The 26,476-nt window shown below is 43.5% G+C and overlaps 1 protein-coding gene across 1 annotated transcript in view; it reads right to left on the reverse strand.

Moving 5' to 3' along the window:
- Positions 1-26,476, reverse strand: part of LOC120990708 (von Willebrand factor A domain-containing protein 5A-like) — a 198,422-nt gene that overhangs the window by 84,867 nt on the left and 87,079 nt on the right. The window contains exons 12-13 of the mRNA XM_040419614.1: positions 25,720-25,834; positions 22,632-22,790 (exon numbers count right to left, since the gene is read on the reverse strand). Of these exons, the coding sequence (XP_040275548.1) occupies positions 22,632-22,790; positions 25,720-25,834 (274 nt within the window). The remainder of the gene's footprint in view (positions 1-22,631; positions 22,791-25,719; positions 25,835-26,476) is intronic.

Raw genomic sequence — 26,476 nt, forward strand, 5'->3', positions numbered from 1 at the left:
TGATTGTGGACCTTCCATATGATCGGCTGATCATAGGAATTGACCTTCTGAAAAGGTTGAGTTCTATAATAGACTTCATTAATGAAGCAGTTTGCACTCAGGTGAAGGCACCCATTGCCTATAAATACTCTTGCAATGCACAAATCCAATGTGGTTTTCATGTGATTGAAGAGAGGCCTAACTATTTTCAAGTTCATTTTAGGAACAGTCAAACGCCAGATGTCACCATCCTGAAAAATGGTAAGCCCAAGGAAGCTGTCAACGGTGCCGCTCATATAATTACCATCCAGAAGGACAGAATCGAAAAGGTAACCTTGGATGAGGATGTATTAACTATTTCTCTTGAAGGGAGAAATCACAAAGTCGCAGACCTGGCCAAGTATACTTAATCCATGGTACGGATTGAAAAGGTCAATGACAATTTATTGATTCTCATACAGGTGAACAATATAACCCGGGTGAAATACGCCAAGTTGGATCTGAAATCCGAAGCCAGCTACATAAGCCTAGGACTCTTAAAACAGGTCACCAATCCTAAAATGATTAAAAGTTCCTTTCCACAGGACCATTGGGTTCAGGATCTGGATGAAGTTTCCCAGTGTCATAAAGTGGTTACAAAATTTGAAGAACACAGATGCTTTGATCTGTTTGTCCAACCGGATGCAGCAACTCGGCCTGAAGGTAAAACCCACTCCTATAATAAACATCCATCAGGATCCATTGCACATGATAATCCATAACATGGCTCCCCATAGCATATCCCTGCAAAAGAACACCGTAATTGGTCTAGCTATGGATTCGGAATACTATACTTTTGGATTCTAGAATAATGTCATTGGACTTGATGAATACCTAACAGAAGTACAGGTAATGAAAAGGAATACGAGTTATGCCAACAAGGAAAGGATAAGGTACGCTACACCCAAAATGATTTAACTAGTGAGCTTGAAGAAGCTTACGAGTTAAGTCAACCTGAGCTCTTTCCAGAATTTCAGGAACGGGTGGAAGAGCAAATATCTTTAGCAGACGCATGCTCCAATGAGTCAGAGCGTCAACAGCTAAAGGAGCTCTTCACTTCCGCTGGCGGCTTACAAGTCACTATCGGAAATCGTTAGAAACCTGGAGAGTAGGGGCATCATCCGTCCGATACATAGCTTATTCAACCATCCTATACTTTGAGTCCTCAAACCCAACAGTCAATTTCGTCTCTGCTCGGACCTAAGGCAATTAAACAAACATGTATACATGTCCGGATGGCCCATGTCATACATTGACTAGTGTTTGGCGCGAATACAAGGATCCAAAATTTTCACTGCCCTTGATTGTGCGCAAGGATATTGGACGATTAAAGAGGACGAGAGGGATCAGTACAAACTGGCCTTCACATTTGGAAAGCAACAATATGCATGGACCAAACTACCCTTCGGGTACATAAATGCGGGCCATGAATTTGCTGTGTTCATGCATAAGGCAATGCCTGATGCCACTGAACGAGGTACCTTATCCTATGTGGATGACATCCTAATAAAAAGCAAGACTTTTGAGGAACACATTGCAGAACTGAGGCATGTATTAACCCAACTGAGAAAAGCTGGTGTGAAATTTTCTTTGCAGAAGGCTCAATAGTGTCGTGCCAAGAATAATTTCCTAGGTCACTAAATCCCTGCTGATGGAATCAACTCACAGAAGAAGGTGGAGGCAGTGATCAACACCAAGTCACCTACAAATCTCAAGGAGTTGAGATCATTCCTGGGTATGATGAACTAGTCACATAAGTTCATAGATAATTATGCCGAAATTACAAAACCTCTTTTGCAGTTGCTGAAGAAAGGAGTAAAATGGGAATGGAGTGAGCATCTGGAGCAAGCTGTGAATGAGCTAAAGGCCAAGCTTGTCAAGGCCCCATGCTTTGCCTATCCAGAGGGTGGAAAACCTTTCTTCTTGGAAACAGGTTTCACCGACAAAAGCGTGAGTGCAGTCCTTTTCCAGAAAAAGGAAAACCTGAACAAGATCATCGCCTATGCCAGCATTATTGTCAACAGTGTGGGCTTTGCAATATTTCAGGAGTTTTATTCAAGGCGAAAAGATCATTGTGGAAACTGCACATCAACCACTACAATATTTGCAAAGTGATAGGATCAAGGATGGAATCTGTCAAACAGCAGGATAACCAACTGGACAATGTCCTTAATGGGATGGCCGTTGGAGATCAGGTATAAACAAAATAAGAACCCAGTTGCTCAAGGATTAGCTGAACTTCATGATTGTTCCAAAGCGGAAGATAAAGGTAAGTCACCAGAAAATTATTTCCTGGAAGAGCAATCTTCATCTCCATATAAATCTTATCAACAGGAGTACTGCAAAACATTACCGTGTGTATATGTAGATGGCTGTTCTTTCCATACGGATATAGGAGCTGAGCGTACACTGGTTGCAGGTGTCGGAATTGTATGGAATAATATATTCCCGGATACGTCCCTCGGACACAAAATCGGTCCCAAAAGTAGCCAGGTCGCAGAACTTACCGCTGTGTACAAAGCCATACAAATGGCTATCGAATATGATATTAAAGAGTTTGCCATAATCACAGAATCTGATTATATTCGTAATAGCTTTGTGGAGTATTTCCCCGGATGGAAAAGATCCAAATAATAAGAAGCAATAACAAGCCAGTCAAGCATGGTAGGATGTTTTGTAAGATCGACGAGATGATTATTATCCACAGTCTTACCATTTACTGGAAAAAGGTAACGGGTCATTCAAAATATCCAGGTATGGATAAGGAAGGAAATGATCTAGCAGACTCCCTCGCTAAACAAGCAGCCATCAATGGAGAAGTTTTGGATGTGGATGACCTCATGGGAACTGTCCAAGTGGATGCAACAACAAGAAGTCAGGCCCAAAAGGGAAAAGGGAAGCCAATGTGTTGCAATGGAGCCAAGATTCCCCTAGTGAGGATCTCATTGCAAGCCAAAAGGGGGATCCAGTTATTGCTACCTTTTATAAACACATTGAAGATCCACAGAATTGTCCCATAAATACAGAAGACTGCGATAGCAAAGAGGAGTTACGGATTTTGATGAAGGGTAAGTTCCAATTCTCGTTACAGGATGGGTTGTTGATTAGGACCTCGAGGAATGGTATCACGCAATGGGTAGTACCCGCAACATACCGAGGTTTGATGTTACAACATGCCCATGATGCCCCAACAGCTGGTCACCGGGGTGAGAAGTTAACGTACAAATTATTATGGGACTACGCTTATTGGCCACATATGTTGCAAGATGTTCGCACATATTGTCAAGGATGTCTAATCTGCCCTCAATTCCAGCCCCAGGCACCCACTCATTGGGGGCCACTAATGAAAAGGGGGATGTCCATGCCATGGTCGGACATCCAAATTGACTTCATCGGACCAGTAACAACCTCATCAAAAGGCAACAGATACATGTTATCCGTTACTTGCTTGCTCACAAAATGGGTGGAATGTTTGCCTTGTAAAACATGCAGTTCAAGCGTATGTGCATCTTTTCTCATTAACCACATATTTTCCAGGTTTGGTCTTCTCCAACACATCGAGTCCGATCGTGGAAGTCGTTTCACTAGTGAGGTGATGACAAAGATGTGGGAGATACTGGGGGTAAAAAGGAAGCTGCATATAGCTTATCGGCCAGCCTCTAGTGGTGGAGTGGAACGCTACAACCAATCCATTGTGAACGTTTTTAAAAAGTTTGTCAATTAATCTGGTAAGGACTGGGATGTCAAGTTGCCTTTTGTTCTTATGGCCATCAGAGCCACCCCGAGTGTGCCAACCAAACTTTCTCCCTTCAAAATGATCACAGGCAGGAAGATGGTGTTACCCCAGCATTTACTCTACCGGACGACAGGCCACAATTTAATAAATGCTACAACATCTCATCAATATGTGGAAAATCTACGCAAGCACCTTCAGCATGCATTTGCGTTTGCCCAGAAGAATATAGAGAAAGCCACAGTGTATGCTAAAACGTACTACAATCTGAAGACTATTCAGAAGGAGTATTACATTTCCGATCAAGTTTATCTCTATAACTTCGCTCGGGATCAAGTGAAGAAGAGAAAGTTCTTACTTTCCTGGAAAGGACCTTATGTCATCATAGACAAGTTGTCACCAGTGGTCTACAAAATAAAAATCCCTAAGGGGGATGAAATTGAAGAAAAATGGGTGCACATTACCAATTACGTGTTTGTCATCCTAACTCACGACTTCGCGAGATAGAAGGTGTTGGATGAAGAGAGGTGAAGAGATATCAAGGTTCCAGCTAAAGACGGAAATCAGGAATGGTAAAGTATGAACAAACATGTGTACTAACCCATCCTCACGTGTGTTTCCTCCGTAACTAAACATCTCTTAACTTACCTCTAAAACAAAGAACTTGCTCTGCTCAAGAAAAGAAACTATGCCAATCGAAGGTATGATATCATTAACTCTTTTCTTGCAGGATAAAAATTGAAAGATGTATGTACTCATATGTGTCATGCAATATTTTATAGGCGCAAGATACCATCACAGATTATTGCCATTGTCTACGTCATCCTAATCTTGGGGAAGGAGTTCCACGCCGAGCAGATTGCTGTGCCAGGTCCTTCACCCGAAATTATGCTTCAGGACACCGCGGGGTTCAAGATGACGAACAAGAGGATTCTATCCTAGAAGATCTACATCAGACTGGATCCACGCGTCTTCATCGAGAGACAATTCAACGTGTCCGAGATCCTGTCGCCGGAGATCTAATCCTGGTATCAGACGCACATCAGATTTTCCCAAGAACGGATTACGGAGATCCTGGAACAGGCGAGAAAGACCCTGACCACAGAACAATTTTCTACAAACCAAAGACCAAAGCGATTCATTTCTGCAATCGTAGCTGGCATAATCTTTGGCGTACTGGGCGCTGTTATTGCTACCGTTGTAACAGTTGCCAATTCCATCTCTATCGAAACATTAGAGCTTGAAATTGGTTAATTGAAAAGGAACCTACTAAATATTCATGCAGAGATGGAGAATCAAAACAAACATTTATCAGACTTATATTCTGTTATGCAGGATCTATGCAGGATCTATGGGATGGTTGAGTATCTTGACCATCCAAGTCATAGCTTATAGCTTGCTGCTTTTCCAAGGCTGCTATCTCAAGTGCTGCTGTAATAAGTGCATTGGAGATACTCAGGAGGTAATCTGGAGGTGGATACAATCTAAACAAGTAAGATTTGTTTGTTAAAGGGACTCTGTCACCACTTTCTAACCCCCCCTTTTAAAAGTATTGTTCTCTCTATGGCGCCCTTGTGATTACAAAGGTGTTGTTATAACATAAATTCGCCGTCTCGTTTTGATAAAAATACCTTTTATCTAACCTGTCAATCTTGTGAATAAGGTGCCTAGGGCGTTTCTGAAGGTCTGAAGCTGCCGCCCGCCGCCGCCGCCGTTGGTGCCCAGCTCCTCCCCTGATCCTTTCAGCGCCGCCTGAATGTAAAGAAATCCGCCTCCGGCTCTCGCTCAGTGCCCCCTCCTCCTTTTCAAAGATCCCAGCTCCATACAGCGCTTGGCAGGCTCTGAGTGGCTAGCTGCAGTGCTCGTCTTATGAGGAGGTTGAGCGAAGTGCGCGCATGCGCACTTCGCTCAATGAGGCTGATTCTAAATGTCCGCACGGGCGCTTCAGGTACAGGCCGGTGCGCACGCGCGGGATCTTTGAAAAGGAGGAGGGGGCACTGAGCGAGAGCCGGAGGCGGATTTCTCTACATTCAGGCGGCGCTGAAAGGATCAGGGGAGGAGCTGGGCACCAACGGCGGCGGGGGCGGGCGGCAGCTTCAGACCTTCAGAAACGCCCTGGGCACCTTATCCACAAGATTGACAGGTTAGATAAAAGGTATTTTTATCAAAACGAGACGGCGAATTTATGTTATAACAACACCTTTGTAATCACAAGGGCGCTATGGAGAGAACAATACTTTTAAAAGGGGGGGTTAGAAAGTGGTGACAGAGTCCCTTTAAAATCTTTCCCCTCTTTACAATGGCAGACCTGGTTCTGTGCAGGAATTGTTGTGCTTTTATTTCAGGTTCCACTCTTTAAAGGTTTGGATACTGTCTGATCTGTAGACAGCTCTCCATAATGCAGCAGGAAATTACCCTTTTGAAATATGAGATTTTTAAATTAACCACTAAACAAACTCAGGCTGAGAACATTGCAATACCACTGCCACAGAGGCCCCCTAGAAATGGAAGATGGGTTACTGTAGGTTCAGGTAGACTGAGAGTTGTGGATAGAAGGCATGTCCCACAGTCTGTGGCTCTCCATAATTCATTTGCAGCACTTTCAGAGTGCAAGAGCAACATGGAGGATGGCTCAAGCACAGTGGGTGAGAAACAATCATCTCCCATGCCTAAAGTATGTAAGACTGCAGCCAAAGACAAAAAGGAGAAGGGGAGGATTGATAGTAAGCAGCTGTTGGTGGGCGATTCCATCATAAGAGGTGTGAAGTTTGAGGAGAATGGTGTTGTGAGATGTCTCCCTGGTGCTACCGCTAGCAGGGATAGACGACGGATCCTAAATATTGTTAGGCAAGCAAAGCAGGAAAGGGAAGTGGATGTTATTCTCCATCTTGGGACAAATGATCTGGCTTGCAATGAGGTTTCAAAGGTGAAAGAAGCTTTTCATACACTTGTAAAGGATATACGGGAGGTTGCATCAACTGTTTCATTCTCTGCAGTTTTGCCTGTGCATAACTTTCAGCATGACAGGAAGATGCGCATTAAGGAATTCAATGTATGGCTTGGTGAATGGTGTCTGAACCAAGGGTTTGGCTTTGCGTCTCATGATAGCTCTTGTTGGAATGGAAAAGAACTGTACAAGAAAGATGGTTTGCATCTTTCTCTCAAGGGAACGAATGTCCTCGGTGAACAGTTCCAAGTATTTGCTAAGAGGCATTTAAACTAGGAAAGGGGGGCAAAAGAGTGATAATCCAGTAGTCCAACTGCCCCCGGAACAATGCCAGAAGAGGCCAGTAGCACAAAGGTCAAGAAATGACAAGCTCAGAGTCTTGTCTACAAATGCTCGCAGTCTAGGGAATAAGATCAATGAGCTTGAGGCTATAATGGCATCTGAGAATATAGATGTAGTGGCTGTTACTGAGACGTGGTTCAAGGGGAGTAATGACTGGGATATATCAATACCAGGGTTCTCTCTATACAGGAAAGACAGAGAAGGCAAGAAGGGGGAGGGGTGACCCTGTATGTGAAAGATAGCATAAAATCTAATTTGATACAAGTTAGCGACAACAATTTAGAGTCAGTTTGGGTTACCTTGCAGCTTGATAATCATAAGGTAACACGTGTAGGTGTGATATATAGACCACCTAGCCAAGTCAAAGAATTAGATGATATACTAGTTGAGGAAATAGCTAAAATGACATTGAAGGGGGAAGTTATCATTATGGGAGACTTCAATCTTCCAGATGTAAACTGGAAAACCAAAATAGCTAGTTCTGCCAGGAGTACAGATATTCTAAATTCCCTACTGGGATTATCTCTACAGCAAGTAGTGGAGGAGCCAACCCGGAAGGAGGCCATTTTAGATTTAGTATTCACAAATGGGAATTTGGTATCTGATATTACTGTAGGGGAAAGCTTGGGATCTAGTGATCACCAGTCAGTGTGGTTTACTATAAATACAGTGACTGAGTCACACCACACAAAAACAAAAGTTTTAGATTTTAGAAAAACTGACTTTTCTAAAATTAGATTTGTGGTATACGAGTCCCTATCAGACTGGAACAGTTTAACCACCTCAGCCCCTATGGCTTAAACACCCTGAAAGACCAGGCCACTTTTTACACTTCTGACCTACACTACTTTCACCGTTTATTGCTCGGTCATGCAACTTACCACCCAAATGAATTTTACCTCCTTTTCTTCTCACTAATAGAGCTTTCATTTGGTGGTATTTCATTGCTGCTGACATTTTTACTTTTTTTGTTATTAATCAAAATTTAACGATTTTTTTGCAAAAAAATGACATTTTTCACTTTCAGTTGTAAAATTTTGCAAAAAAAACGACATCCATATATACATTTTGCTCTAAATTTATTGTTCTACATGTCTTTGATAAAAAAAAAATGTTTGGGAAAAAAAAAATGGTTTGGGTAAAAGTTATAGCGTTTCAAAACTATGGTACAAAAATGTGAATTTCCGCTTTTTGAAGCAGCTCTGACTTTCTGAGCACCTGTCATGTTTCCTGAGGTTCTACAATGCCCAGACAGTACAAACACCCCACAAATGACCCCATTTCGGAAAGTAGACACCCTAAGGTATTCGCTGATGGGCATAGTGAGTTCATAGAACTTTTTATTTTTTGTCACAAGTTAGCGGAAAATGATGATTTTTTTTTTTCTTACAAAGTCTCATATTCCACTAACTTGTGACAAAAAATAAAAACTTCTATGAACTCACTATGCCCATCAGCGAATACCTTGGGGTGTCTTCTTTCCAAAATGGGGTCACTTGTGGGGTAGTTATACTGCCCTGGCATTCTAGGGGCCCAAATGTGTGGTAAGGAGTTTGAAATCAAATTCTGTAAAAAATGGCCGGTGAAATCCGAAAGGTGCTCTTTGGAATGTGGGCCCCTTTGCCCACCTAGGCTGCAAAAAAGTGTCAGACATGTGGTATCTCCGTACTCAGGAGAAGTTGGGGAATGTGTTTTGGGGTGTCATTTTACATATACCCATGCTGGGTGAGATAAATATCTTGGTCAAATGCCAACTTTGTATAAAAAAATGGGAAAAGTTGTCTTTTGCCAAGATTGGCAAACTTCTCCTGAGTACGGAGATACCACATGTGTGACACTTTTTTGCAGCCTAGGTGGGCAAAGGGGCCCACATTCCAAAGAGCACCTTTCGGATTTCACCGGGCATTTTTTACACATTTTGATTTCAAACTTCTTACCACACATTTGGGTCCCTAGAATGCCAGGGCAGTATAACTACCCCACAAGTGACCCCATTTTGGAAAGAAGACACCCCAAGGTATTTCGTGATGGGCATAGTGAGTTCATGGAAGTTTTTATTTTTTGTCACAAGTTAGTGGAATATGAGACTTTGTAAGAAAAAAAAAAAAAATCATCATTTTCCACTAACTTGTGACAAAAAATAAAAAATTCTAGGAACTCGCCATGCACCTCACGGAATACCTTGGGGTGTCTTCTTTCCAAAATGGGGTCACTTGTGGGGTAGTTATACTGCCCTGGCATTTTCCAGGGGCCCTAATGTGTGGTAAGTAGGTAAATGACCTATGAAATCCTAAAGGTGCTCTTTGGAATGTGGGCCCCTTTGCCCACCTAGGCTGCAAAAAAGTGTCACACATGTGGTATCGCCGTATTCAGGAGAAGTTGGGCAATGTGTTTTGGGGTGTCTTTTTACATATACTCATGCTGGGTGAGAGAAATATCTCGGCAAAAGACAACTTTTCCCATTTTTATACAAAGTTGGCATTTGACCAAGCTATTTATCTCACCCATCATGGGTATATGTAAAATGACACCCCAAAACACATTGCCCAACTTCTCCTGAGTACGGCGATACCACATGTGTGACACTTTTTTGCAGCCTAGATGCGCAAAGGGGCCCACATTCATTTTATGAGGGCATTTTTTGACATTTGGATCTTAGACTTCTTCTCACGCTTTAGGGCCCCTAGAATGCCAGGGCAGTATAAATACCCCACATGTGACCCCATTTTGGAAAGAAGACACCCCAAGGTATTCAATGAGGGGCATGGCGAGTTCATAGAATTTTTTTTTTTTTGGCACAAGTTAGCGGAAATTGATATTTTATTTTTTTTTCTCACAAAGTCTCCCTTTCCGCTAACTTGGGACAAAAATTTCAATCTTTCATGGACTCAATATGCCCCTCACGGAATACCTTGGGGTGTCTTCTTTCCGAAATGGGGTCACATGTGGGGTATTTATACTGCCCTGGCATTCCAGGGGCCCTAAAGCGTGAGAAGAAGTCTGGAATATAAATGTTTAAACATTTTTACGCATTTGGATTCCGTGAGGGGTATGGTGAGTTCATGTGAGATTTTATTTTTTGACACAAGTTAGTGGAATATGAGACTTTGTAAGAAAAAAAAATATAATTTCCGCTAACTTGGGCCAAAAAAATGTCTGAATGCAGCCTTACAGGGGGGTGATCAATGACAGGGGGGTGATCAATGACAGGGGGGTGATCAGGGAGTCTATATGGGGTGATCACCTCCGTCATTGATCACTCCCCTGTAAGGCTCCATTCAGACGTCCGTATGCGTTTTGCGGATCCGATCCATCTTTCAGTGGACCTGTAAAAATCATACGGACATCTGAATGCAGCCTTACAGGGGGGTGATCAATGACAGGGGGTGATCAATGAGAGGGGGGTGATCAGGGAGTCTATATGGGGTGATCACCTCCGTCATTGATCACTCCCCTGTAAGGCTCCATTCAGACGTCCGTATGCGTTTTGCGGATCCGATCCATCTATCAGTGGACCTGTAAAAATCATACGGACATCTGAATGCAGCCTTACAGGGGGGTGATCAATGACAGGGGGGTGATCAATGACAGGGGGGTGATCAGGGAGTCTATATGGGGTGATCACCTCCATCATTGATCACTCCCCTGTAAGGCTCCATTCAGACGTCCGTATGTGTTTTGCGGATCCAATCCATCTATCAGTGGATCCGTAAAATTCATACGGACCTCTGAATGGAGCCATACAGGGGGTTATCAATGACAGGGGGGTGATCAATCACAGGGGGGGTGATCAGGGAGTCGATCAAGGGTGATCAAGGGTGAATAAGGGGTTAATAAGTGACAGGGGGGGGGGTGTAGTGTAGTGGTGCTTGGTGCAACATATTACTGAGCTGCCTGTGTCCTCTGGTGGTCGATCCAAACAAATGGGACCACCAGAGGACCAGGTAGCAGGTATATTAGATATTCTAATATACCTGTTAGGGGTTAAAAAAATCACATCTCCAGCCTGCCAGCGAACGATCGCCGCTGGCAGGCTGAAGATCCACTCGCTTACCTTCTGATCCTGTGAACGCGCGCGCCTGTGTGCGCGCGTTCACAGGAAATCTCGCGTCTCGCGAGAGGACGCGCCGGCGCGTCCAGGAGGAAACGATCAACCACCTCCAGGACACGTCGCTGCGTACGGCGGTCCGGAGGTGGTTAATTGGAGTCCAGGAGAAATGGGACTACTTAAAAGTGGCACTATTGAAGGCAACAGAAAATTGCATTAGGCTTGTCAGTAAAAGCAAAAAAAGGAAGAGACCACTGTGGTACTCAGCAGAAGTGGCCAAAATCATTAAAAACAAAAAGATAGCATTTAGGAATTATAAAAAAAAACAAAACGAGGATGACAGACAAATTTATAAGATTAGGCAGAGAGAGGCCAAACAAGTTATAAGAGTTTCTAAAGCACAGGTAGAAGAGAAATTAGCTCAGTCAGGGAAAAAAGGTGATAAGGCATTCTTCAGATACATAAATGAAAAAAGGAAACTAAAACAAGGAATTACCAAATTAAAAAATAAAGAAGGAAGGTATATGGAAGAAGATAAAGAACTAGCTGACTGCCTCAATGAATACTTCTGTTCAGTTTTTACAAAGGAAAATGAAGGAGAAGGACCTCAGTTAGGAAAGAAGACTAATGAATCTTTTGACGCATGTGTCTTTACAGAGGAAGAGGTTCTAAGTCAACTGTCTAAAATTAATACAAATAAGTCACAGGGGCCTGATGGTATACACCCAAAGCTATTAAAAGAGCTCAGCGGTGAACTAGCAAAACCATTAACAGATTTATTTAACCAATCACTGGCAACAGGAGTCGTCCCAGAAGATTGGAAATTAGCAAATGTTGTGCCCATTCACAAGAAAGGTAGTAGGGAGGAATCGGGCAACTACAGGCCAGTAAGCCTGACATCAATAGTGGGGAAATTAATGGAAACCATACTTAAGGAGAGGATTGTGGACCATCTAAAATCCCATGGATTGAAAGATGAAAAACAGCATGGGTTTACTTCAGGGAGATCATGTCAAACTAATCTTATTAATTTCTTTGATTGGGTGACTAAAATAATAGATGGAGGAGGTGCAGTAGACATCGCTTATCTAGACTTTAGTAAGGCTTTTGATACTGTCCCACATAGAAGGCTTATCAATAAAATGCAGTCATTGGGCTTGGACTCCCATATTGTTGAATGGATTAGGCAGTGGCTGAGGGACAGGCAACAGAGGGTTGTAGTCAATGGAGTATATTCAGACCAAGGTCTTGTTACCAGTGGGGTACCTCAGGGATCTGTTCTGGGACCCATATTGTTTAATATCTTTATCAGCGAAATTGCAGAAGGCCTCAATGGTAAGGTGTGTCTTTTTGCTGATGACACAAAGATTTGTAACAGGGTTGATGTTCCTGGAGGAATACACCAAATGGAAAAGGACTTAGGAAAACTAGAGGAATGGTCAAAAATCTGGCAACTAAAATTTAATGTTGATAAGTGCAAGATAATGCACCTGGGACGTAAAAACCCAAGAGCAGAATATAAAATCTGTGATACAGTCCTAACCTCAGTATCTGAGGAAAGGGATTTAGGGGTCATTATTTCAGAAGACTTAAAGGTAGGCAGACAATGTCATAGATCAGCAGGAAAGGCTAGCAGAATGCTTGGGTGTATAGCAAGAGGAATTACCAGTAGAAAGAGGAAGGTGCTCATGCCGCTCTACAGAGCACTAGTGAGACCTCATCTGGAGTATTGTGCGCAGTACTGGAGACCATATCTCCAGAAGGATATTGATACTTTGGAGAGAGTTCAGAGAAGAGCTACTAAACTGGTACATGGATTGCAGGATAAAACTTACCAGGAAAGATTAAAGGACCTTAACATGTATAGCTTGGAAGAAAGACGAGACAGAGGGGATATGATAGAAACTTTTAAATACATAAAGGGAATCAACAAGGTAAAAGAGGAAAGAATATTTAAAAGAAGAAAAACTGATACAAGAGGACATAGTTTTAAATTAGAGGGGCAAAGGTTTAAAAGTAATATCAGGAAGTATTACTTTACTGAGAGAGTAGTGGATGCATGGAATAGCCTTCCTGCAGAAGTGGCAGCTGCAAATACAGTGGAGGAGTTTAGGCATGCATGGGATAGGCATAAGGCCATCCTTCATATAAGATAAGGCCAGGGCTATCCATAGTATTTAGTATATTGGGCAGACTAGATGGGCCAAATGGTTCTTATCTGCCGACACATTCTATGTTTCTATGTTTCTATGCAATGTATAAGGTGCTCCAGAAGGACTTTAGCCAAGCTCTGGTTGGAACACTATAAACCAAGTCTACGCATTGAAGAAGACGTATGAAAAGCCCTTTTGGACATTCCAATATATTCACATTTATAGCAATGGAATATATTTTAATGAAGGGGGATTTGTAGTGCATTTTCATAAGTGTACAGTGTTATCTGATGATATTACAGCCAAAATGAATGCTCATTGCCTTTAAGAGTGAAATTAGCTTGAACCAAAGTTCTGTTATGTGGCTGAAGAGGCCAAGATGAGTTCATGGCAAGTTCAGTTTATATAAGAGTCATAGTGAATATAGAGAACATTGTATTTTAAAAGTTATTGCTAAAAGATATGGGTTTATCTATAGGGAGTATACTGGCTTCTACTGAGATGTCTGTCTGAAGAGAACAATGTTTGTGTCATGGCTAAGCCATAACAAGATAAGAATTTATATCCTTAAGACACATCTGGTGTGTAATGTCTATTCATATATTCATAAGTATTATATATATTCATGTGTGGATTTATTTAGCTTTTTAGTATGAACATATCAATAATTCATTTATAATATGCAATATTGATATATAGTATAACCAAATATTAAGGTATACTTTATGCCGTGTGTATCTCACTGAGTAGATATAGTCTTAGGAGGTATAGAAAGCACTAAGGTTTTCTGCTAATAGAAGCTTCTCGGTAAAGCTAATGTTATTCCAGGTGTCGTTACTCAATAGCTTGGACATATACAAACCCACAGTGCAAGTGTAAGGCCCATTGTATTTTTTATCAAACTCATAAATTCAAGAGTCTAGGAAAATAATGATGGTCCCGCTAAGTTTGGTAAAGATTAATTCAGAGTGTCAAAGAAGTATCCCTCCTCATTGATATAAGTTTAGAAAGGTTAAAGGTACATATATAAAATATAGCCATGTTATATAAGTTTTCACTTAAAGGATAACTGTCACATTTAGACCCTAATTTCAATTTTCATATATGTAGTTACTAATAACATGATATTCCAGAATCAGTTACTATTAGACTGATTTACCCCATATTTAATAAGATTCAGCCCTTAGCAACCAGTCTGCATAAAACTGCAATTTTACTATTCAGTCAAGATGGCCGCCACTGCCCTCACCCTGAGGCTAATCCCGCCTGCCCTCACTAGCCAGTAACAATAGCCCCCCAAAAGTGTCAGTAACCAGAGCCCTCCCCCCCCCTAAAGGGTTAATCTCCAGCAGCACAAAGGGGTCCTCTTACCACATGTTGCTTTCATTTATACACTGAGCAGATGGCAGATCTCCCTTCCCTGTTGTGCGCTGATTCAACTCTGCATTCTCCAGCTCTGCTGAGTGAGGGAGCGTCTGCCAAGCGCAGGGACAGGGAGAAGTGCACACAGCCCAGGCACTGTTATCAGCTGCTAGGAAGGACATGGCTTTAATCATTTACTTACAGTCCCTGGCTGTCAGTAATGTGACCTTGCACGCAGCCTGCTTCTGCGTCCTCCGTCCTTCAACAGATAGACGGACCATGCCTAGCAACCCAATTTTAAGGACAGGTAAAAGTAGGCAGTACAGGGAACAAAAATGTGGAATTAAGGGGTAATTGAATACACAATTAAAAAAGTTGAAATAGGGCCACCAAGGTGATATTAATCACCACAATCCAATACTCCAAAAAAAATAAAAAATATGACAGTTATCCTTTAAAAATCTGATGTTAATATGATATACAACAGTGCCATCTGGAGGCAGATGGACAATATTATATTATTTTACCATTTGTATCATATCATGTCAAGGGTTAGTATGACATTGTTGTGTTATTAGCATATAAATACACCCACCTTACCTGATTGGAAATCCCTAATCCAGAAGGGGATGATTCTTAGATAAGGTGAGGAATAATTACTCGAGTGTGGAGCATCAAGGGCTCTCACCAGAAGAAAAACTCACAAAGGAATCTGACCACAAGAAAGATATACCAAAAGAAACTTGGATTATATTTTGACTACTAGGAAAGTTCTTGAGAACTGGTCCCATCCGAAACTCTGTCTACCCTAGGGTTAACTGCAGCAGATCGCAGCTCCCTGTCATAGAGGTCTGGTGCCGGCTATTTGATTCCGGCACCCGCCTCCTGTATTTGTATCAACAGGTGTGTTATCTTAATTGGTGGCGCAGTGCCCCTCTCCCCCCACACCACAGTATAATGAACATTGGTGGTGCAGTGCGCCCCCCCCCAACACCCCAGTATAATGAAGATTGTTGGCGCAGTGCGCCCCCCCCCCCAACACCCCAGTATAATGAACATTGGTAGCACAGTGCGGCCCCCCCCCCCCCAGTATAATAAACAGCAGTGGCAATGAGGGTTAAAAAAATATAAAAAAATTAAGTCACCTCCTCCAATTGATCGCGTAGCTGCCGGTCTCCTTTTCTTTCTTCAGGACCTGTCAAAGGACCTGTGGTGACGTCACTGAGCTCATCACATGGTTCATTACCATGGTGATGGATCATGTGATGTACCATGTGATGGGCACAGTGATGTCACCACAGGTCCTTTGACAGGTCCTGAAGAAAGAACAGGAGACCGGCAGCTACGCGATCAATTGGAGGAGGTGAGTTCATTTTTTATTTTTTTAACCCTCAATTGACCTTCTACTAAGCATTCTGTATTAAAGAATGCTATTATTTTCCCTTATAACCATGTTCCGGCATACAGGCAAGTCTTCAGTTTTTTGGGCCGGAGATAAAACCGTAGCATGCTGCGGTTTTATCTTTTGCCTGATCAGTCAAAACGACTGAACTGAAGACATCCTGATGCATCCTGATCGGATTGCTCTCCATTCAGAATGCATGGGCATATGCCTGATCATTTCTTTTCTGGTATACAGTAGAAACGCATGCTGCATTTTTTACGCAACGCACAAGTGATGCGTGAAAATCACCGCTCATGTGCACAGCCCCATAGAAGTGAATGGGTCCAGATTCAGTGCGGGTGCAATGCATTCACCTCACGCATTGCACCTGCGCAGAAATCTCGCCCATGTGAAAGGGGCCTAAGGGTGAATAGGACAAGGGTTCCAGCCCCTAAGGGGGCTAATAGTAAGTAAAAAAAAAAAAACACAAACACTAAGGCCTCATGCACACGACAGTATTTTTTCACGGTCCGCAAAACGGGGTTCCGTTGGTCCGTGATCCAAGACCGTTTTTTGTCCGTGGGTCTTCCTTGATTTTTGGAGCCAAACGGATCCGTCCTGACTTACAATGCAAGTCAATGTGGACGGATCCGATTGGCGTTTACACAATATGGTGCAATTGCAAACGGATCCGTCCCCCATTGACTTTCAATGTAAAGTCAGGAGTTAAAATACCATAGGATCGGAGTTTTCTCCAATCCGATGGTATATTTTAACTTGAAGCGTCCCCATCACCATGGGAACGCCTCTATGTTAGAATATACCATCGGATTTGAGTTAGATCGTGAAACTCATATCCGACAGTATATTCTAACACAGAGGCGTTCCCATAGTGATGGGGACGCTTCAAGTTAGGATATCCTATGAACTGTGTACATGACTGTCCCCCGCACCTGAGGGGTTAATTGTGCGTATCATAGCCCCCTGTAAGAGATCAGGTGCTGCCAGGCAGGAGGGGGCAGACCCCCCTCCCTCCCCTGTATTACATTCATTGGTGGCCAGTGCGGCCCCCCGGCCCCCCCTAATTAAAATCACATTCCCCCATCATTGGTGGCCAGTGCGGCCTCCCCTTTCCCCCCCCAATTAAAATCACGTTCCCCCATCATTGGTGGCCAGTGCGGCCTCACATCTCCCCCCCCCCTAGTTAAAATCACGTTCCGAATTCCCCATCATTGGTACAGTGCGGCCTCCTCTCCCCCCCTCAGTTAAAATCGAGTTGCTTTCATGTTATGTTCTGGAGGGGCTTCCCACTCCGGTGGTGTTGGGTCTTCCCTGGTTGGTAGCGCACAATCCAGTGGTGGATTGGCAGGCCAGGGAGATATTGGAGTGGAGTGAGCATTGCAGAGAAAATTGCTTAAATAGCAATTGCTTAGTCGCCTCCATAGCTACCCTACCTACATTTGTTTCGGACTTTGAGGAAGTTTTTTCTGAAAAGGGTTGTCAGAAGTTACCACCTCACCGTCCTTATGATTGCCCGGTTAACCTGATTCCCGATGCAAAATTACCCAAGACCAGGTTATATAACCTTTCGGGTCCGGAGAGACAAGCCATGAAAGATTATATCTCCGAGAGCTTGGCTAAGGGACACATCAGACCCTCTTCTTCACCCGTGGCTGCAGGGTTTTTCTTCGTTAAAAAGAAAGATGGGGGCCTGCGTCCTTGCCTAGATTTTCGCGAATTAAACCGGATAACCATCCGAGACCCATACCCTCTTCCTCTCATTCCTGACCTGTTTAATCAGATTGCGGGTGCTAGGTGGTTCTCCAAACTTGATCTTAGGGGGGCCTACAATCTAATTCGTATCAAGGAAGGGGATGAGTGGAAGACAGCTTTTAACACCCCTGAGGGGCATTATGAAAATCTAGTCATACCTTTCGGTCTGACCAATGCTCCTGCTGTCTTCCAACATTTCGTTAATTACATTTTTAGTCATCTTATCGGCAGGTTTGTGGTGATATACCTAGATGATATTTTAATTTATTCGTCTGATCTGAAAACACATGAGGTGCATGTCAGACAAGTACTGCAGGTCCTACGGACGAATAAATTATATGCTAAAATTGAAAAGTGTGTCTTCGCCGTTCAGGAAATACAGTTCCTAGGTTATTTATTATCTGCTTCAGGTTTCCCTATGGATCCTAGAAAGGTCCAGGCAATTTTAGATTGGGATCTTCCTGAGAACCTCAAAGCACTGCAACGGTTCTTGGGCTTCGCAAATTTCTATAGAAAATTCATTAAAAATTATTCGGTGATTGTAAAATCCCTTACTGACATGACTAGGAAGGGGACTGATTTTTCGAAATGGTCTGACGCCGCTAAAATTGCTTTTTCCTCTCTAAAAGAGAGGTTTACCTCGGCACCTGTACTAATCCAACCTGATGTCTCCCAGCCTTTTATTGTTGAAGTCGATGCGTCAGAGGTGGGAGTGGGGGCTGTGCTGTCTCAGGGTCCGTCTCCTGGCAAATGGCGTCCTTGTGCTTTCTTTTCTAAAAAACTATCTGCAGCAGAAAAGAACTATGATTTTGGCAATAGGGAACTATTAGCTATTAAACTAGCGTTTGAAGAATGGCGTCACTTTTTAGAGGGGGCAATCCACCCAGTCACTGTGATTACGGACCACAAAAACCTTCTTCTCATCATATTTACCGTTAGCCTAGTTTGCCATAAATAATCGGCGTCAGCAATCTACTGGTAAGTCACCATTTCTTGGTGCATATGGTTTTCATCCCCAATTCTGTACTTTCAAAGAGGGGGGGTCTTCTGGGGTTCCCGAAGAGGAACAGTTTTCGTCATCTCTTTTATCGGTATGGCAGAAGGTGAAAGCTAACTTGAAAAATATGGGAGGTAAATATAAATGCATGGCTGATAAGAGACGGTCGCCAGGTCCGGACCTAGGAGTGAATGACTATGTGTGGTTGTCTACTAGGAATATTAAATTAAAGGTTCCCTCTTGGAAACTGGGTCCTAGGTTCATTGGCCCTTACAAAATAGTAGCCATCATTAACCCTGTGGCTTTTCGCCTGGAGCTACCTCAGACTTTTAAAATCCATAACGTCTTCCATAAGTCGTTACTCAAGAAATATGTTCCACTTCTAGAACCGTCACCGCTGCCACCCCCTCCTGTTGTTGTGGATGGTAATCTAGAGTTTCAAATATCCAAAATTGTTGATTCTCGTCGGGTCCGCCGCTCCCTTCAATATCTCGTGCATTGGAGGGGTTACGGTCCCGAGGAAAGAATGTGGGTTCCAGCGTCTGAGGTAAACGCCGACAGGTTAGTTCGGGCTTTTCATGCCTCTCATCCTGAGAGACCTAGTCCTGAGTGTCCGGAGGCCCCTCGTAGAGAGGGGGGTACTGTCACGAGGGTGTCAAGAGCCACGCCTGACTCCGTTATACCCGGGGTCAGGAAGTCGCAGCAGGTGGCTGCGCGCTCTATGTAGAAAGATAAGTGCTGTTTCTTTATGGTAGCTTTCTGGGTTTGCCTTGCAACCCTTTTTGGCTCACTCAGGGATCCGTAGCTCCTTCTCCTCAGCTGTTTCTTGTCCAGCACTCCCAACCTCCTTATATTCCCCTCTCCCACTTCTCTGGTTGCCAGATATAGAGCTTCCTGCCTGGACTTCTATACTGACCCACTGGAGCTGTGTAGCTGTGTTCCCTGGTTGTTGTTCCAGAACGTTACCCTCCGGATCCCTGTTGGGCCTTTGTTGTCTGCTGTTGTCGCCCACCTGGGATTATATGTTTGTCTGTATTGTCTGTCCCCTCCTTGGTGTTTTCCTCTTAGTGTCAGTGGTGCGGACTAGTGATCCCACCGCCCCGTTCACTACATAGGGCTCATCTTAGGGAAAGCCAGGGTTTAGGCACGTGATCGGCGTACGGGTGAGGAACCAGTCTAGGGACGTCAGGGCAGTCAGGTGCCAGCCGCAAGGTGAGTCAGGGGTCACCACCTTTCCCTCTCCCTTGGACAGGGCCTTCCCATTTCCCTCCCTTTGCGTGACGCCGGTCATTACACCCAGCGATTAAACTGGGACTGCGATCGGAACTCTCCACTGCCACCAATGATAGGGGAACGTGATTTTAACTAGGGGGGGAGAGGTGAGGCCGCACTGGCCACCAATGATGGGGGATTCGGAACCTGATTTTAACAAGGGGGGGGGGAGAGGGGACGCCGCACTGGCCACCAATGATAGGGGATTCGGAACGTGATTTTAACTGAGGGGGGGGCGAGGTGAGGCCGCACTGGCCACCAATGAAGGGGGATGCGGAACGTGATTTTAACAAGGGGGGGGGGGCGATGTGAGGCCGCACTGGCCACCAATGATGGGGGATTCGGAACGTGATTTTAACAAGGGGGGGGGAGGGGATGCCGCACTGGCCACCAATGATGGGGGATTCGGAACGTGATTTTAACTGGAGGGGGGAGAGGTGAGGCCGCACTGGCCACCAGTGATGGGGGATTCAGAACGTGATTTTAACAAGGGGGGGGGGGAGAGGGGAGGCCGCACTGGCCACCAATGAATATAATATTGGGGAGGGAGGGGGTCTGCCCCCTCCTGCCTGGCAGCACCTGATCTCTTACAGGGGGCTATGATACGCACAATTAACCCTTTAGGTGCGGCATCTGAGGGATTAATTGTGCGGATCACAGCCCGCTGTAAAAGATCGGGTGCTGCCAGGCAGCAGGGGGCAGTCATGTACACAGTTCTCAGTATATTCTAACTTGAAGCGTCCCCATCACTATGGGAACGCCTCTGTGTTAGAATATACTGTCGGATATGAGTTTTCAAGCTTTTATGCAGACGGATCTGCGATCCGTCTGTGTGAAAGTTGCCAACGGCCACGGATCACGGACGCGGATGTCAATCTTGTGTGCATCCGTGTTTTTTCACAGACCCTTTGACTTGAATGGGTCCGTGAACCGTTGTCCGTCAAAAAAATAGAACAGGTCATATTTTTTTGACGGACACGAAACACGGATCACGGCCGCGGATGAACAACGGTGCATTTTCCGAGTTTTCAACTGACCCATTGAAAGTCAATGGGTCCGCAGAAAATCACGGAAAACGGAACAACGGCCACGGATGCACACAACGGTCGTGTGCATGAGGCCTAAGGGTACTTTCACACTTGCGGCAGTGTGATCCGGCAAGCAGTTCCGTATTCTGAACTGCCAGCCGGATCCACCGATCTGGATGTGACTGAAAGCATTTGTGAGATGCATCTGGATGCGGATCTGTCTCACAAATGCATTGCAAGAACGGATCCATCTCTCTGCTTGTCATGCGGACAGACGGATCCGTCTTGTATCTTTATACACATTTTTACCGGTCTGCGCATGGCATTCCGGTATTTTGATTGCCGGATCTGGCACTAATACATTCCTATGGGGAAAAATGCCGGATCCGGCATACAGGCAAGTCTTCCGTTTTTTGGGCCGGAGATAAAACCGTAACATGAACGACTGAACTGAAGACATCCTGATGCTTCCTGATCGGATTGCTCTCCATTCAGAATGCATGGGGATATGCCTGATCATTTCTTTTCTGGTATAGAGCCCCTAGAACGGAACTCTATGCCGGAAATGAAAAACGCTAGTGTGAAAGTAGCCTAAAATATAAAGTTTAAATCCCCCCTTTCCAAATTTTGCATATAAAATATATAAACAATAAATAAATAAACATATTACATAGCGCTGCATCCGAAAAAGTCCAAACTATTAAATTATAAAAAAATATCTCCGATGCGGTGAGCGCCGTAACAGGAATAAATAAATAAAAACCATGCGATTCGCCATTTTTTAGTCACCTTGTCACCCCAAAAAATAGGATAGGACTGTTCTATTATGGGCCGAACGTTTCATAAAATGCTAAATGCACGCGGCTGGTGTTTTTTTTTTTTTTGCGTGTTATTGAGTATCGCAATACTTTTTTATGGTGATGAAAGCGAATCAAAATTTTGTTATCGAAACAACCCTAAGCCGATCTGATCACGATACCAAAATTTTGATTCGGTTTCGATTTGGCGACCAAAAATTTAATTTGCCTCCTAAATTTTCCAGTTCAGGAGCCAATGGCTACTAGGTATTTTTTTTAGTCTGGAGCACTGTAATGGAAGATCTGACATTATTTGAAAAGAGGACTAAACCTTGGAAAGTTATATTCCGTGGTCTGATTGCCAAGTTGGATACTTTGTCATATTATTGTCATATATTTGCATATTGTCATAGGTAACCAAGTTGTACTGTGCTGGTGAGGTAATGGTGTTTGGTTATAGCACCATCTAGTGGTGGTTTGTTGATAGTACATTATTACTCATCATTTATCTTATGTCGGTATTTGTATTGGATTTATAATCATTCATAAATAAATTATTACATATATTTTTATATTTGTCCCTTTGTTTCACTGCACAAAACAAATTAAGATACTCGATAAAAGAACTTAGCGGCGATTATGTCCGCCTGAAGGATCATATAATTTTTATATATATTTTTTTTTGATCCTCTCTTTTATATGAAGATTCTTTTTATATAGAAGATATACGACAGTGGGGTGTTTGGGATCTAGAGCTTTGGACCCGATCATACCTACCTTTCCTTTCAGTTGGGCATACACAATGGACCTTTGTCCCTGGAAGATGGAGGTGGGGACCTTAGACAGGAGAATGGCTTCCATGCCAGAGGGAAGAGACCAAGTCAGGGAGACATTCTTCACAGTGGGCTGTAAGGAACATTTTAGAGCCCGAAGAACCTAGTAGGCAAAAAAAAAAAACAACGTTACGATGATTGGACTTCTTTATTGAAAATGTTACTTGGGTTCACCTGCCTCCATGTGAAATTGTGCTAATTTTTAAATGTTCTTAGCTAATGACTCTGAAGGTAAAGGAATCATTCTTTAGCGGCAGCAGATTGCCCTGGTATGAACAGAGATGTACTGACTGCAACTCCCCATACAGAGGGGATGATAGCTGCATAGTCATCTCTCCTCGCTCTGTCAATCAGGATGAAAAGGGAGGGATTGGCAGAGGAAGCAGGAGGAGCAAGGGTGCACAGAGTGACTTGGATCCGCCCTCAGTGCACTTAACTGATCATTAGCATATGGATTAAAAGTATTTTTTCTCCAGAATTAAGCAGACCCGATCACTGAAGTGAAAGATATCATTACATTCAGCTGAGGTAGCCACACTGATGTATCCTTCAATATCAATGATTTGTTTTTAAACAGGTCATTACTGGGAGAAGGGGTGGGTTGTCATGAGGAAACTATATAATATACAGCATTAAAGGGGTTGTCTCACTTCAGCAAATTGCATTTATTATGTAGAGAAAGTTAATACATGGCACTTACTAATCTATTGTTATTATCCATATTGCTTCCTGGATTCATTTTTTTATCACATTATGTTTCTATGGTTACGACCACCCTGCAATCTAGCAATGATGGTCATGCTTGCACACTATAGGAAAAAGCACTAGCCTATAGGCGCTCCCACTGTCCCGGTCACCAAAGAGGCCGACACTTTTTCCTATAGTGTGCAAGCACGACCACCGCTGATGGATTGCAGGGTGGTTGTAACCATGGAAACGAGCCGTGTATAATGTGATGGAAAAATGAATCAAGCCAGCAAAGGAGGCAATATGGATAATAACAATACATTAGAAAGGGGCTTGATAAGTGCTATTTGCTGAGGTGAGACAACCCCTTTAAGCTTTAGTTAGTAGGAGCTCATCTATTGCAGAAGGATGCAGACAGAGATTCCATATTATCTGTTCCTTCCTCCTCATAGTTGCTGCTCAGAATTATGGACTCCTCATAACGCTGGGTTCACACCAGAGCGTACTGAACGTTTCGCTCTGTATGCGCGATTGTACGGGCGTTTACATTCGCACCGCAGAGACAAGCGAACGCCCATTGTCGCGCGTTCCCGGAAGTCTATGTACGGGAACGCGCGACAATACGCCCCAAAGAAGCTCCTGAACTTCTTGGGGCGTCGGGTGTTTTACAGCGCGATCGTATGTGCTGTAAAACGCTCAGGTGAGAACCATGCCGAAAGGGAAGCATTGGTTTCTCCTTGTTGAGCGTTTTACAGCGCGTAGGAACGCGCTGTAAAATGCTCAGGTGTGAACCCAGCATAAATCAACTAGCTAAGCAGTATTCTCTATTACTTGAGATTTATTGTATCTGTTTGTATTACTGCCTCATTAAATCTATTGCTTTAACCTATTTTAATCAACTTGACTCATAAAAGTACCCTTGTAAAACACACCTAATCTAATACTATTATAATTAGTTAACAATAAGATCCATTACACAGTTACCATATTTCATCTTAACATTTGCTGGAAACCCTTTTAAGAGCTATTCCCTCAAGGGGTATGTAGACTTTTGCAACCAGTCTTGTATTCCTCCAATGTATCTGAAATAAACAGTGAAGCAACTATGCTAATGGTCTTTATAAAAAATCCCCCGGTGTTCTGTGTGTACAGTTCCTATATGAGTGTGCAAGCTTCGGATCCTAGATCAACACTTCGGATTAATGCTGTACGGAGATCGGTCTCCGTACAGCATTAAAATGTATGGTCGGCGAAGTCTGTGAATAGCTTCAGTATTTGATATTTAAACTGGAAAGCCACTTTAAAACTTGGATCCGAACTCGGCTTCGGTTCCGAATGGTACCTCGGATCCAAATCAAATACCGAAATTATTTACCGAAGTCTTGAGAGACTTTGGGAATAACTGACTTCGCCTCATCGGAGGCCATACATATTGATGCTGTACAGAGACAGATCTCCGTACACATTAATCCGAAGTTTTGAGCGAAGCGACTTCGGATCTAGGATCCGAAGCTCGCTTCCCTCATCATTGGAGATCTGCTTGTCTCCATAGCTGCAGAGTACCAAACCTGCATGTAGTCTGATCCTGCAGTCATGCTTTATTTCTCTCTGTTCTTGATAACCTCCATGTAGTAGTAGAGGGGGCAGATGACAATGACATGACTGCAGAATTAAGTACAGGGCAGATTTACTTATAAACTGTTACCATAAAGACATAGGTCTGCATAGCAGCTTTCTACCTTTGCATTGTTTGCAAAAGTACAGACACATCCTCAGCATAGGTCATCAGTATCAGATCAGCAGTGGTAGGACACCCGGGACCCCTACCAATCAGCTGAAAGCTGCGGCACTCAGTGGAGCGCTATGGCCTCCTTGCAGCTTACCGAGCACAGTGTTGTTCTTCAATAGCGGCTGTGCTTGGTATTGGAGCTCAGTCACATTCACTTGAATGAGACTGAGCTGCACCTAGGCCGTGCGATCGATGAATGTGAAGACACTGACCTACGAAGAGGCTGTGGCATTCATTGAAGCACCGCAGCTAATCACTGGGGTTGCCAGAAGACGGACTCCCGGCAATCTGATACTAATCACCTATCCTGAAGATAGGTCATCAATATCAAAATCTTGACAACCCCTATACAATGCATTTGTATGTGAAGCACAATAGTCTAGTAGCATTGTGGTCCTAGGAAGTCTGACGAGGGTCAACATCTACAATCCACCTCAGCACATCAACAGGACGTCCATCAGCACAGGGGTGTAATGTGAACACTGAAATGATGCATGTTGCCCCCCCTCACTTGGAAGTTCGAGAAAGAAGCCCAACCAAGAAGGCCAGCACTCACCTTGGTTTGCATTCTGTCTTTGCCGGTGATGAACTCAAATGTTCCACCACCTGCTCGGGCCATACCTTTGATGAGGGATGTGGAGGCGCCCTCACCGATCCCAAATGCGAAGCATCTACACAAAAGTCAAGAATATGAAGGTCACAATGTGATATGTCATACATAATCAAACCATACAAAAATTGAGTACCAAGAAACTGGTATCGGGACCTTAAAATGGTTCCTTATATTCACAACTGAAGGAACAGAAAGTCAGAAATGGCCAATCATGGATAAAATATTATATACAGGTGAAACTCGAAAAATTTGAATATTGTGCAAAAGTCCATTTATTTCAGTAATGCAACTGAAATATTGAGACAATTAAAAGGCTCAGGAACCCTTTGCTCAGGGGATATGGATTATTTAGGGTACTTTCACACTAGCGTTTTTTTCTTTTCCGGCATAGAGTTCCGTCCTAGGGGCTCTATACCGGAAAAGAACTGATCAGTTTTATCCCCATGCATTCTGAATGCTGAGCATTCCGTTCAGGATGCATCAGGATGTCTTAAGTTCAGTCTTTTTGACTGTTTGGGACGGAGAGAATACCAGATTATCTCCGGCCAAAAATTCAGAACACTTGCCGGAATGTCGGATCCGACATTTTTTTCCATAGGAATGTATTAGTGCCGGATCCGGCATTTAAAATACTGCAATGCCGGATCCGTCCTTACGGTCTGCACATGTGCAGACAGAAAAAAATGTGAAAAAAATAAAT

Source organism: Bufo bufo, chromosome 2 (genome assembly GCF_905171765.1).
Source record: "Bufo bufo chromosome 2, aBufBuf1.1, whole genome shotgun sequence".
NCBI classification, from domain to species: Eukaryota; Metazoa; Chordata; class Amphibia; order Anura; family Bufonidae; genus Bufo; species Bufo bufo.